General features: G+C 33.7%; 1 protein-coding gene across 4 annotated transcripts in view; it reads left to right on the top strand.

The window, feature by feature from the left end:
- The window catches only part of LOC129949307 (lysine-specific demethylase 6A), a 245,560-nt gene extending 239,152 nt beyond the window's left edge, over positions 1 to 6,408 (top strand). For all 4 annotated transcript variants that reach the window (XM_056060692.1, XM_056060693.1, XM_056060691.1 and 1 more), the window contains 5 exons: positions 2,295 to 3,256; positions 3,466 to 3,590; positions 3,859 to 4,488; positions 4,558 to 4,684; positions 4,917 to 6,408. In XM_056060692.1, the coding sequence (XP_055916667.1) occupies positions 2,295 to 3,256; positions 3,466 to 3,590; positions 3,859 to 4,488; positions 4,558 to 4,684; positions 4,917 to 5,120 (2,048 nt within the window). In that variant the 3' untranslated portion in view covers positions 5,121 to 6,408. The remainder of the gene's footprint in view (positions 1 to 2,294; positions 3,257 to 3,465; positions 3,591 to 3,858; positions 4,489 to 4,557; positions 4,685 to 4,916) is intronic.
- Positions 6,409 to 14,584: the final 8,176 nt, after the last annotated feature.

The raw sequence follows: 14,584 nt of genomic DNA, 5'->3' as shown, positions 1-14,584 counted from the left end.
TCAGCTTCTTCCATAGTCACATTAACACTGGTGCTGCTGCCGGCCGCCACTTGAATATTCGCATCAGTTGGATCACCGAATTGTTTCCCTGATAAATTACCTGACACGAGCTCATTTAGGTCTAGAATCGCAATTACTATTTTTTTATTTTCTGAATATTTTTTTTGTTTATTCGGGCCACCCCCTGTGCCACTTCGAGCAAATTTCCACGCATTTTGCGCTAAAGATTGTACCTAAAAATTTGTCATACCTAACGAAGAACAGAATTAATCATAAACACAAAGTTTTGTTTTGAGGAAACCTACACTTTTCCAACCATCCATTGGTTTCTCTAGAGGACCGCATGCATTTAGCTTATCAATCAAAGCCTTCCAAAGAATTTTGGCATGTGACAACTACCCCCAAAACGAAAGCTGAACGAGAGCTGAAGGCACTCGTAAATAAAAATACGAGTATCGTCATTTTTACGATTCTCGTTTTTCCTAATCGCAATTTGACGATTTAGTGCTACTACAATGGTTTTTCCTAATCGCAATTTAACGAATAAGCGTTGTTTTGAACGAGTTTCGTTTTTCATAACATAATAACCCCCTAGCTATAATAACCCCCTAGCTATAATTTATAGAGCCCATATTCGTCTGGGTTAGGTTAGGTTGGCCGGCCCAGAGCTATGTCCGTGTGACACAGATGTGGGCCAACCTCCAGATTTAATCGCTACCGATACCAATCCGAGTGTGCCCTCACCCTTCGAGTCAATTCCACATGTCGCAGATTTTGTCTCTCCGGATGGAGTGTCCCTTCTTGGGGTCGCTTGCAACGTCCTAGCAGGAGCGGGGAAGAGGTAGGGTGTGGAATTGCCCCCCTTGGGACAGCCGAGCGTCACGAGTAATTCCTTCAAGTAAAGGTTGTGGCTTTTAGAGGGAGAAAGACTCCCGCTACAAGTGGCAACCACAGGGTTGACAACCCGTTCACACACCTGAGTTGGCTCGACAGCCTTTTCAGGAGATGTGACCGCATTGGCAGCCATGGAGCGATTTTTTTGTTTAACAATTGTTTTATTTGCGTTTTTCATTTTATTCCCACGAGTAATGCGGAAAAACGGTCAGCCCCGGCAGAGCCGCTTGCCGGGGTAAGGCAGAAATATGACGGAACTTGCCGCAGCATCCGAAAGAGCTCGTTAGTGGCTGGTTTATCCCCCAGCCTTCCATTCTTCGGCACGGTTTTCGTACAAGTACGCTCACATCACCACTGAAATTAGGAACCTCTAAACTTTGATTAAATTGGGTTTCCGAACGTTGCACTATTGAGGAGTTACAACAATTCAGCGACCCAACTCAACCTTAGGTAATCACCATCCTGCCAAAAACGCACAGGACTACTGTAGTGATCATTGCCCGCCTGGAACCCACTTGGAGGGTTTGAATGAGGATTTTTCTGGGCACCCACTATAGTCTCTTGGAGAAAATTCGAAAAGAAAGCTTTACATATTTCAGTGACCGTTGTATAAGTGAAAGTTTTGTATCTTTTGAACACCGTTGCAAGGTTTCGAGTCTGTCATTATTTTATCGCTATTTTTACAAGCAATGATCTAGTAAAATAGTCTATTATTGCATTACTCCTAGTAGTTCTAGGAATGCTCATCATTTTACCCTTGAATCAATTTCCGGACGTACTGTAAAGTACAGATTCAGTCGCGCTACTCAAAAGTAGGCAATACTTTTATTTTAAAAGGAGAATACAACAAAGATTGTAATAGTTTCTTGTCGTATGCTGCCTACAACCCATGGTTTTGTGTCCATACATTACAAAATCATGGGTCTAAACTTTCCAACGACGAAAAACCGCACCTCAGCCTTAGTTCTTATACTAAACTTCAGTTTTTAAGTTTCCTCCTATCAGCAAACGTCTTTAACTCTTAAGGAGCAGGAACCCATATCTAAATTATACAAAACAAAAGAAATTTGGCCACATATTTATTTACTTTTGAAGATCAAGTTTTCGAACAAATTGAGTTTTTTCGTAGTGAAACAATTTTCATCGTTTAAAAATAACTTGTAGATAAAAACTAAGGTTCAATTTTCCACCTGGGCGCCAAAATTAATATTATTACATTTTAATCTCCCATGCGCTTCCATGGCTCAAGAATGAAACCTACATCCACCACATGCATAATATAACTTATCGTATCAGAAATGCTTTAAAAAAACCATTCATGTTTATTAATTTTTTTTTTGTAAATATTGAAAAAAGAATGATTTAATTTATCTTATGTTTGTCTTTATTTCATTTGTCAGGTGTAACTGAACAGGAATTGCAGGCGATTTTGTCACAGAAGGACCTCGCTTCCACATTTGCTGAGGATATTCTCAAATCATTTACATCCGAGGGTTTAGATATTAAGGAGGAATTCGATGAAAACTCACATGATCTCTTCAATGGATTCGATTCAACACCGCCACCCTCATCGGAGCCAACACCCCAACAAACACCCACCAATCATAATAGCAATACAATTGTCACAAATCAGGTCAATTGCAATAACAACAACAGCAATAGCTGCAGTAGCAGCAGTAATTTTCGCAACAAATCACCTCCGGTGAAATGCGAAGCGACATCAACGTCGAGTAGCAATAGCATAACTGGGGCCAGTGCCGCCGACCTAATGGACGGTGGTCTGTCGTCGAAAGTTGGTGCCTTCGTTAAGGAAGATGCCGATATGGATGTGCGAGTGAAGCTCGAGAATAATTTTCTCGACGACGATGAGATGCCAAAATTTCAAACTCGAATGACGGCCAAGCAAATAAGGCTAGGAGTGGAGCAATTGTCGATTGAAAATGCGCCGCCACACTGTTCCGTGTTACATATCGACGCACCACCCCCAACACCGCCCGATTGTCCGCCACAGCGTTTGACCAAAGAACAACTTCTGCCACCTACACCGTCTGTGCATTTGGAGAACAAGAAACACGCCTTCAGTCCGCAACTGCAAGAGTTTTGTCTGAAACATCCGATTGCAGTGGTCCGAGGGATGGCCGGTGCGCTCAAACTTGACCTGGGCCTGTTTTCGACCAAGACATTGGTCGAGGCAAATCCAGATCATAGTGTGGAGGTGCGAACGCAGGTGCATCAGGCGCCCGATGAGAATTGGGATAATACGCTGGCGAAACGAGTGTGGGCTTGTATATCACATCGATCTCACACAACCATTGCCAAATATGCCCAATATCAAGCTTCTAGCTTTCAAGATAGTTTAAAGGTGAGTCTACAAGAGATATATATGTTTTAGTACATAATTGTTAAATTCTTTTTATGATGTTATCAACAAAATCACTAACTTTCGTTCTACTGAAGTTAAACATTTTGAGGAGAAATTGTTTTTATCTGAAAAAGAAAACTAAATCCAAAAAATTTAGTTCAATGTTTGTTAAACATTTACTAAAAGTCAAATATTTCGTATGTTTACAGGATGAACGTGAAAAGGGATCAGCAGGAGCGCACACAATGTCTGATTCAGATTCAAAAGATTCCATGAGCAGCTCAACAGTCAATGGCAAACGGAGGAAGTTAAAGAATGGAAGCAAAATGTTAAAGTAAGTTTTAACTCTCTTTTGTTTTATAAATAAAAAGAAAGAAAATATTTTGCACTAAGCTACAATTGTGTTTATAAATTATTTATGTTTAAAATGCTTCCTCTCGCCTAGTGCTAGATTAAATTCCATGAAATTTTTCGCTAACACCGCTAGAAATCCTCTTGGCGGAGTTTGATAGTAGACTTTTCAACAATTTTTAAATATAGAATTTCTTTTCATTAAAATATTAATAACATAAAATTCTAATTTTTAACTTTTATCATTTTAGATTCGGAACAAATGTTGATCTCTCCGACGAACGAAAATGGCGACCTCAACTTGCCGAATTACAAAAGCTACCTGCCTTTGCTCGTGTGATATCCGCCGCAAACATGCTATCCCATGTCGGGCATGTCATCCTCGGCATGAACACTGTCCAGCTGTATATGAAAGTACCTGGCAGTCGAACGCCTGGCCATCAGGAGAACAATAACTTCTGTTCGATAAACATCAATATCGGACCTGGCGATTGTGAATGGTTCGCTGTGCCGGACGCCTATTGGGGTGGCATACATAATTTATGCGAAAAGAATAACATAAGTTATTTACATGGATCTTGGTGGCCGGTTTTGGAAGATCTATACAAGGAAAACATTCCGGTGTATAGATTTATTCAGAGACCCGGTGATTTGGTGTGGGTTAATGCTGGTTGTGTTCATTGGGTGCAAGCTGTTGGCTGGTGCAATAATATCGCTTGGAATGTTGGTCCGCTGACGGCGCGACAATATTCTCTGGCGATAGAACGATACGAATGGAATAAGTTGCAGAGTTTCAAAAGTATTGTACCGATGGTGCATTTGAGTTGGAATTTGGCACGTAACATAAAGGTTTCAGATCCAAAACTTTTTGAATTATTAAAGTAAGTTTTAAATAAAAAAAATGAGATTGAAAGGTTTCTAAATAGATGTCTTTTCTTTTGTATTTTTAGAATGTGCCTGCTGCAGACATTAAAGAATGTCTTCCACACACTGGACTACGTCAAGTCAAAGGGTGTAGAAGTTCGTTTCCATGGTCGTGGAAAAAACGAAGCTTCTCACTATTGTGGTCAATGTGAAGTAAGTTTAATATTTCTACATAAAGAAGTGGTTGCAATTTATTGAGAAAAAATGACTTGCAACCAAATTTTCAATTCTAAAATGATGTTTTCAACATAAATACTAACTTTCGTTCTACTGATATCAGTCTGAAGAGAAATATGTTTATCTGATTTATTTCTTCTTCTATAATTTAAATCTTTGAATTTGTTTATAAGATTTGTTGTCTAATTTATGTTTTCCTTATTTCCAGGTGGAAGTATTTAATATTCTCTTCATTCGTGAACAAGAAAAACGCCATGTGGTACATTGCATGAGCTGTGCCCGCAAACAAGCACCGTCCCTTCATGGTATAGTTTGTTTGGAGGAATATCGTTTATCGGAATTGTGCCAGATCTATGATCAATTTACCTTATTCAAACCACCAGCTCCACCAAGCCCCATAACAAAAGTATAACATTAATGGATCATAGTTCAATTTGTTTTCTTTTTTTTTCTATACTTTTATTTTTCTCTTAAAACATCGTCTGAACAAAACAGAAGAAAACCTTTTTAGTATTTTTGTTTTATCGTTATAATTAAGTTCTTTTCTTCATCTTCTTTATAAAAATAATTGTATTTTTCAAAAAAATATTTATACATATAAGACAAACAATTCAGTCAAACAAAAAGTAAACAAAAAATCATCGGCCCTCATGTAAAGAAACAAAGATGATTGAAAAAATATTGTGTTTATTGATGAAAATACAAACCCATATAATTATATATATATAAACAAAAGGAATGTTATCCATATTTAAATTATTTATTATTTTAAACATAAAACAAAAGCAATTTAATTTTAATTCAATTTAGATGTTTCTCTTCTATTTCTTTTTTTATTAATTTAAAAACACAAAAAAAGAATAATTTTACTTTTTTAAGGCTCTCCCATGTAGGGTTAAGGATTTTTGTTTTGATTGTGTTTTTTCTTTCTATTATTTAATAATTAGTTAATGACAATTTATATGTGAAACATAGTTTTAAAATTTAACAAAACAACAAAAAATACAAATTATTTGTAGGAAGTGTCAAGTTTCTTTATTTTGTTTTTCTTATAAAAGAAAAATTAAATTTAATTATTATAATCCACTTTATACTCCACAAAACAAAAAGATTATTAAAATTTCCAAAGAAACTTCATCAAATAAAAAGAAATTCTAAACAAAATATGCAAATTTAATCTTTGTTTGTTTGTTAATCATTTTTATTATTATATTATATTCAAATTTATACTTATAAATTATGTATATACAAAATATACTATTCATTATTATTCACTATCACATTGAAGAAAATTGATTAAACAAAAATAAGTTAAAGTGCAAATACAAAATTATAAAATTCGAACAAAATTTAAAAAAAAAATCATCTTATTGTATCTTATATCATCTCAGCATCGTCATTTCATAACATTTCCCTTCCTAACTTCTCAAATCCAATAAATCATCATTAAACACAAAACAGAAAGGAAAAGTGTGGTATATAGAAAAGAAAAACAAGAACGGAAAATAGAAGAATTAAATATTATAAATTGATCTCAGTTAAAGGAATATGTAGAAGAAGAAAATGACAAAACAAAAAAGAGTGTAAAATGGAATTAGAAAATTTAATTATTAAGAAACAAAGAAAAAGGAAGAAGGTTTTTAATGTTTATGATCTTGTAAATACGAGTAATATTTATATAAATAGAAATTTTAATTAATTTCTCTTTTTTTATTCAATTTTAAATCAAAAACAAGCGTGTAATATTATTTTATGCAAATGAAAACAACTTGTTGGGTGGTTTTGAGATATTTAGGGTATAACTTTGAAAGTGAATGGATTTCATGAAAATTTTGTGAAAAAATTAGTTCTTTTTAACAAATCTTCGTGGACAAATCTCAAGCTGTCGAAAGTTTGTGTTTCAATTTCAAATGTCTGGGAGATAAATTGTATTCATAAACGCAGAAATTCTGCGTTAAGCCTAGTACATACTTGTGAACCATCTCGTGAACCCATACAAATTTCAGTTTTTGGTTCACCCGTGAACTTGCTCGTGAAGCTGAGTGGAGAACAAAGTGGAGAGTTTTCGTTCACGGGCAATTCACGTGCAAAATGTACGGGAACTGTTGGTGAAGCTGAAGTCAAATGTTCACAACGTGTACTCACAAGTGTGTACCAGTGAGCAATGTCAAAAGTTCACTTTCTCCACTGGCGAACGTTCACTTCACGAGGAAGTATGTACTAGGCTTTAGTACAATCGCATTTTTTTTCTGATGCATTTGTGAACGCACTCCCAAAGCAGAATGTCTCCAGTAAACATAAAGGTCTGACTTAGTCCGATTTGTATGTAAACAGAGTTCATAAACGTCAGAGAAAAATGGCTAAACAAATTTTGTTGAAACTTTAAAAAAAAAAAAAATATTTAAATTATTTACGAGTCAGTGCCGCTTCGTCCTTCTTCTGGTTGTACAAATTATTTTAATAATTCCCGCACTTTCTGCAGCCAAACAAATTCAGCTGCACAATCTGTCTGACACTGACGACAGTCTGACGCTTATGAACGGTAGGTACTGCAGTTCGTCTAGGTTAGTTGGATCGTTAATCTGATTTTATGAATGCAGATAACGCAGTTCTTTGTTAGGCTGACGTTTATGAATACACTCATAATCCTCCCAAACCATTTTCATCAGACACTGATCATACCAATTTCAATTCTATAATTCAATTCAATTCAATATTTTTAAAAGCAAATGGATCGAAAAATGATACAAAATACGATAACACGGTTATGAAATATGTAAACTTCGAGGAAAATTACGTTTCTTTTTCCAGATTTTTGACGGACTTTTGTTTGGTCTTCTGTTAGCTTCCTTCAAAATAAATTTTCCAACATCAAAATTCCATTGTAGTGAAGTAATGTTTGTCTCAAACTATTAAACTCCCAAGGAAACTTATTAACGTTTCAAATGTTCGAGGGAAGGAAACTTTTATTCACGATAGTCCCCTAAATTTTCTACGATCAACATTTCAGTGTTGGGAAGCAGAATTTTAAGCATCATTTATGTTTTTCACCTTTTTTTTGTGAAGATTATTCTAAGCTCTTTTTCAAAATCAAAGTTAAAAAGTTTTCTGTTAAAAAAAAACAACTAACATCCAAAGCAGCACATTCCCCCCGGAGTTTTTTTATTCCACACAGAATCAGACAAAAATTCTATGCAATTCAAGCTCAATTTGCCTGGAATTTTTTCCCAGATAACAAGTTTCGAGGGAAATTTCTGAGCATTAAGGTTGTCATGTTCTTAATCATCTTGTTAAGTTGAAGTGTTTAGCCTAGCTTTGATCTGGTCAAGTTGAACATCTAGAAGTTTTGTTTTTAGCTCCAACTTCTGGCGCAATAAATCTTCAAGGGCAAGATGATGTCGACGATTTTCTTAAAAATTTCGTTTTTGTGTATCGCTGGTCCTCTGTAAATAGCGGGTTATTCGGTGGAGTTCTTCCTTAATGTGGTTCAATTTAGAAGACAAATCTTCAAAAAAACTTGTTGAACATCATTTTGCTTTTGTAGAATTTGCACAGGTGTGTCTTTTTTGGGCCTTCTACTACAATGTGGAGACAAATCTTCACTCCCATTTTCGGCCTCTTTTGGCAAAGTTTCTGACTCTTCTGTCGGAGGCTGAGCTATGCCAAATACATTCCCACGTATTCCTTTCACTGATTCAGCAAGTGCAGTTAGCCTGACGATTGCTTCTTCAAATTCAGTGAGGATTATTAAATTATTGTCGCTGAAGCCCGACTGCTTCCTCTTGACTTCATTGTCCACAAATTTTGTTTGTTTGTTTTTGTTTTGAAGTCGACCCAAACCTTGAACCCAGATCCTGGTTAACACATACAAGAACATACATACAAACAATTCACCTTTTTCCAAGTAGCTCCGTCCTTAGTTGGGGGCGCGTAGCTATTCAATTTATCGGCGGCATTTCTCCAAAACCGATCAACGTCATTTCTATTTGTTAAAAAACCCCTCGCGATTTCTAGGTTTTCTACCATCAGCTTTATGAGAACTTCCTTCTGTTCCCTCTTTGTCCAATTTGAGTGTGACTGTGACCTTTAATTAAAACATGAACAGATTTTCATTAAAATATATTACATTTTCTTTATTTTTCGGAAAAAAGCAGAACTTACATGTTTTTCTTTTAATTTCTTAGAATGTCAAAGTTTGCTTTAGTTTTGAATCAAAATGAACTTATGAATCGTTAGAAAGTGAAAATACGTATCGTACGAATTCGAATAACTTTCGAACGAAAGAGAATGTCAAAATAGGGCTGATAATTTACGAAGTTCCCTTTGTCCGAGATAGGGAAACATTACGAGGGAAATTTTTACTCACCATAGCTCCCTATATTTTCCACGATCAAAATTTCAATTTTTGTCGTAAAACCATTTAAAACTCAGGGAAACTTTTAGATATCAATCATGTTTTTTTAACCTTTTTTCAAAATCACAAAATCACAAATAAGAAAACTTCCAAGACATTGGACTCAGTACTAATATTGATACAATGGAGCTATCGTCAATCTCCATGGAAATTTTATTTCCCTCGGAATTTTTTCCTTAATCGGGAATCTCCCTGAAAATAAATTTCACTCCAACAAAAATTCTATGAAATTTTCCCGATAGCAAAAAATTGCGAGGGAAATTTTGAAGCATTATTTACGTCCCCATTGTTCGAGACATTCCGAGGGAAATTTTGTATTCACAATAGCTTATATTTTCCACAATACAAATGTCAGTGTATTGAGGAAATGTTTGTCTTGAAACAATTAAATGCCCAGGGAAGCTTTTAAGCATCACTTTTCAAACGTTGTTTTGTGAAGATTATGTTAACCTGTTTTTTTAAAATACAATTAAAAATCTTTGTGGTACAAAAATTGAACATCTGATTAGGGTTATCATCACATAGCTTGATACAATGGGGCCTATCGTGAATCTCCATGGAATTTTATTTATTTTCCTCGGAATTTGTCATTCCCAGGGATTTTTTCCATTATCTATAATTCCTCTGAAAATAAATTTCCCTAGAACAAAAATTCTATGCAATTACAGTTAAATTTCGATGGACATCTTGTCCACGATAGCAAGCGATTCCGAGTGAAACTTATAAGAATTACTTTACTTACGTTTCCAATGTCTGAGAGAGTGAAACATTTCGAGGGCAATTTTTATCCTCATATATTTTCCACAATCAAAATTTTAAGCATCTTTCACGCTTTCAACTTTTTTTAAAATAACATTTCCTATTGTTCTAAAAAATTGAACATCCAGACAAGGGGCTAAGCCCGTAGCTTGATACAATTCCGTCGTAATCGGAAAACTTACAAATCCCGAAAAAAACTATTACCAAATGCGTCCATAGTGAAAAGTCTCATACAATTTTGCATTACGACCGAATTTTTTGATACGGTTTTTCGGAATTCGTAAAAGATTACGATGGAATTCGTGAAAGAGCAGAATAAGAGGGGATATCAGAGTGAAATAAAAAAAACTCTGAGGTTTTAAACGATGTCACTGATTTCGAATGTAGAATTTGCTTTGTATTGAGACTCTTAAGTTGATAAAGCTTAAAGCTAGAGAGAGTTCCAGTTTTTAAATTGACCTTAATTTGAAGCATGAACAAAACTAAAGTTACAAATGTCACTAAATGGCAATTCATAGTACCCAAAATATGTCCATTTAAAAAATTGGGAAACACACATTTAAAATAACATCAAGAAGTACCCTCCGGATGCTAATCGGGCCTATCACGAATTCCTTCGTAATCGGAAATTCTTACGAATTGCAAAAACCATATCACAAAATCCGTTCGTAAATCATATGAGATTTTCCACTTCGAATGTATTTGGTAATATTTTTTTCGGAAATCGTTGAAGTTTCTGATTGTGATGGAATTCGTGAATTGCGAAATTGAACTATAAACAAAATAAACATTGTCACTTAATTACAATTTCTAGTGTCATAAAAAAATGTCCATTTTAAAAAGGGAATCGTGATCGTTTCAATCAAATGGTTCTTTTTCCCTGACACAAAACTCCTGACCATTTCGAGAGCTCTGCAGGTACACCAAGGAATATCTCAAACCAATCCAACTATTGTTGTTAATTTCGCTTGTCTAAAATAATATTGTCACGACTATTTTTTCTTTCCAATCGTTCAAAAACTTTTGAATTGCAAAAATATTGAAAACAATCTATAGGTGCTTACAATTTAATGTATATTTTCTAAATAAAAACAAAAAAAAAGAACTTTTAAAGATAGGATTTCAATTTGCTTCTAAAATAAAAATTTCATTTATAAATACGACTTTTCTGGTAAAATTTGCTAAGTTGCTTAAGGATTAGAAGATATCAAAAAATCAATTAATCAAAATTAAAGAAAAAATAAACTAAAAAAGAAAACTTTAAAAAAAAAATTGGACTTAGATAAGAAATCAAAATAATTTTAAAATTCGATTAAAGAAAACAAAGAACTTAAAAAAAGTATAAAAATAAATTGGTTGCTTTTAACAAAATTTGTAAATTAATTTTATAAAAATCTAATTAGTAGTTTGCGATGTGTATCATCAATTCGAGGAGTGTGTATATTTTTGTTTTGCTTTGTTTTTGTTGTTATCCAAATCAAACACAATCAGTTGCAATCTTAGAATTCCTATGGATGGAACCTATGAACTTAACAATTCATAAGGACATCAAAAGCTTAAATCTTCTCATCTTGCTTTTAAAACTCATTTCCTGCCCGGAAAGCATTTTAAATTGTGAAAAGCTTTGAATGATGTGAATGATGTGTTTTGAACCTTTAACAACTTAATAAGAAAATACAAAAATAAACAAACAATATAATATGACCAGTAGTCACTGCCAATAAATAATTTGAAAAAAAATTATAAGGAATATTAAAAATAAAGAAAATAGTTAATTAATGAATGAAAAGAAATGAGTGTACTCTTTTTGATTGTAAATACGTATATAAAGATAGACAAAAGAAAGAAGCAAGCGTGTGTGTCCTTTGTAAAGAGCTAGAGAATCTTGTGAGAGAGTAAAATAGGCGTTATGAAAATTTGTATGCATCATTAAAGAAAAATCTATCAACAAAAAATATTTAAAAAAACAATCCCATCTGAATGGAAATATACTTTCATTACAAATACAAAATGTGGTGTGAATTTTAGAATTTAAGGATATGAACAACAAATTATACAATATTTTTCTAAATCTAAAATCAATCGAAAAAAAAATAAAAACAAATTATTTAAATAGAAAAATAAAAAAATAACATGTGCCGCCATTCAATTTGTTGAAAAAAATGTATATTTTAAAATTTCATTTATTGTTTCGTTGTTTAATTTTTTAGTTAAATATATATTTGTATTATTTTGTTAAAGTTTAGGAACGATTGGATTTGGTTGCAATGTTGTAATACACTCTCGCACACATCCCCATACAAAATAACACTCACACACACACACTTCCTTACTTACTTACAACTTACAACAGTTACATTTAACATTTACATTTTTATCATAAATAATATATTTTTGATTTGTAATTTCTTATCGTACATACACATATTATATATATAAATAATTATTATAAATATTTAAAATAAACATTTAACATTTAAAAAAGAAAAATTATATTAATTGCGCTGTATTTGTATAAACAACAAACAAAACTTCTTTAAAACAACATTAATAATTAATTGTGAAGAATTATTATTATTCATTCAAAAATATATTATTATTATCATTATTATTATTATTATAATTACGTACGAGTATATCTATGTATAGAAAAGTATTTTTAATTAAAAAAAAACACAATATTATTGCAATTAAGTAAATTAAATTAAATAAACTATTAAAACAAAATAAAACGCTCTTATAAATATTATAAAATAAGAAAGGCGCGAATTAATTTTAAACAAAAAAAAACAAAATAATTTGTATATAGTTCAATCGTATTTGAAAGCAATGAAATATCGAAAGAACAAGAAACAAAAAGGAAAATATTAAAAAAAAAGAAAATAATTTTTTTGAAAAAAAAGCTTATGTGTTTTTGTTAAAATATTTGTTTGAAAATAAGACAGTCACTCGAAATAGTGCTTTGTTTGCTTCTTTAGAATAACAATTTTCTTTTGAAGGGATGATGTGGCCTGCTCTTAGCCAAGGGCGGGTTCAGGGACCCTACTATGTAACTCGATTCTACAATGAAATTGCTCGAATTCGAAAAATTTTCACTATGTATCTATTTGACTACTTTCGAACAAACGAGAAACGAATAGTTCTAGTAGTGCCAACTAAACGGTGATTTTTTAAGAGCTTGAGAACTTAAAAAAAAAAAACGCATACAATTTGCAAAATCTCATCGATTCTTTATTTGAAACGTTAGATTGGTCCATGACATTTTTTTCTTGAAGATAATTTCATTTAAATGTTGACCGCGGCTGCGTCTTAGGTGGTCCATTCGGAAAGTCCAATTTTGGGTAACTTTTTCGAGCATTTCGGCCGGAATAGCCCGAATTTCTTCGGAAATGTTGTCTTCCAAAGCTGGAATAGTTGCTGACTTATTTGTGTAGACTTTAGACTTGACGTAGCCCCACAAAAAATAGTCTAAAGGCGTCAAATCGCATGATCTTGGTGGCCAACTTACCGGTCCATTCCATGAGATGAATTGTTCTCCGAAGTTTTCCCTCAAAATGGCCATAGAATCGCGAGCTGTGTGGCATGTAGCGCCATTTTGTTGAAACCACATGTCAACCAAGTTCAGTTCTTCCATTTTTGGCAACAAAATGTTTGTTAGCATTGAACGATAGCGATCGCCATTCACCGTATAACGTTGCGTCCAACAGCATCTTTGAAAAAATACGGTCCAATGATTCCACCAGCGTACAAACCACACCAAACAGTGCATTTTTCGGGATGCATGGGCAGTTCTTGAACGGCTTCTGGTTGCTCTTCACTCCAAATGCGGCAATTTTGCTTATTTACGTAGCCATTCAACCAGAAATGAGCCTCATCGCTGAACAAAATTTGTCGATAAAAAAGCGGATTTTCTGCCAACTTTTCTAGGGCCCATTCACTGAAAATTCGACGTTGTGGCAGATTGTTCGGCTTCAGTTCTTGCACGAGCTGTATTTTATACGGTTTTACACCTCTTTGCGTAAAATCTTCCATGTGGTCGAATAACACAAACCCAATTGCTGCGAACGGCGACGAATCGACATTTCACGGTCTTCAGCAACACTCAGAAACAGACGCAGTATTCTCTTCTGTACGCATTCGTGTGGTTGGTTTAATGTCCAATAAAGTAAACTGAGTGCGAAACTTGGTCACAATCGCATTAATTGTTTGCTCACTTGGTCGATTATGTAGACCATAAATCGGACTTAAAGCGCGAAACACATTTCGAACCGAACACTGATTTTGGTAATAAAATTCAATGATTTGCAAGCGTTGCTCGTTAATAAGTCTATTCGTGATGAAATGTCAAAGCATACTGAGCATCTTTCTCTTGGACACCATGTCTGAAATCCCGCGTGATCTGTCAAATACTAATGCATGAAAATCCTAACCTCAAAAAAATCACCCTTTATATTCATATAAACTTTCGAATAAACGAGGAACTACGTAACTCGAAAGTAGAATTCAAAACAGGGCAAAATCGAAAATAATCACTCTATATCAAATGTGTTTGCGAGCGAAGTTTTTTTTTTGTCAAAATGTAACTAAAATGTTATAAATTATTAATATGCAATTTGAATTTGAAAGTTTTTTATTCAAGTTTTTGTGTTTTATTATTTACACTGGGAATTCCTGATTTTTGCCAAAAATAGCGTTTGGACTTT

Source organism: Eupeodes corollae, chromosome 3 (genome assembly GCF_945859685.1).
Source record: "Eupeodes corollae chromosome 3, idEupCoro1.1, whole genome shotgun sequence".
NCBI lineage: Eukaryota > Metazoa > Arthropoda > Insecta > Diptera > Syrphidae > Eupeodes > Eupeodes corollae.
Note: the sequence above shows the minus strand (reverse complement) of the source record. Positions and strands in the feature narration are given on the sequence as shown.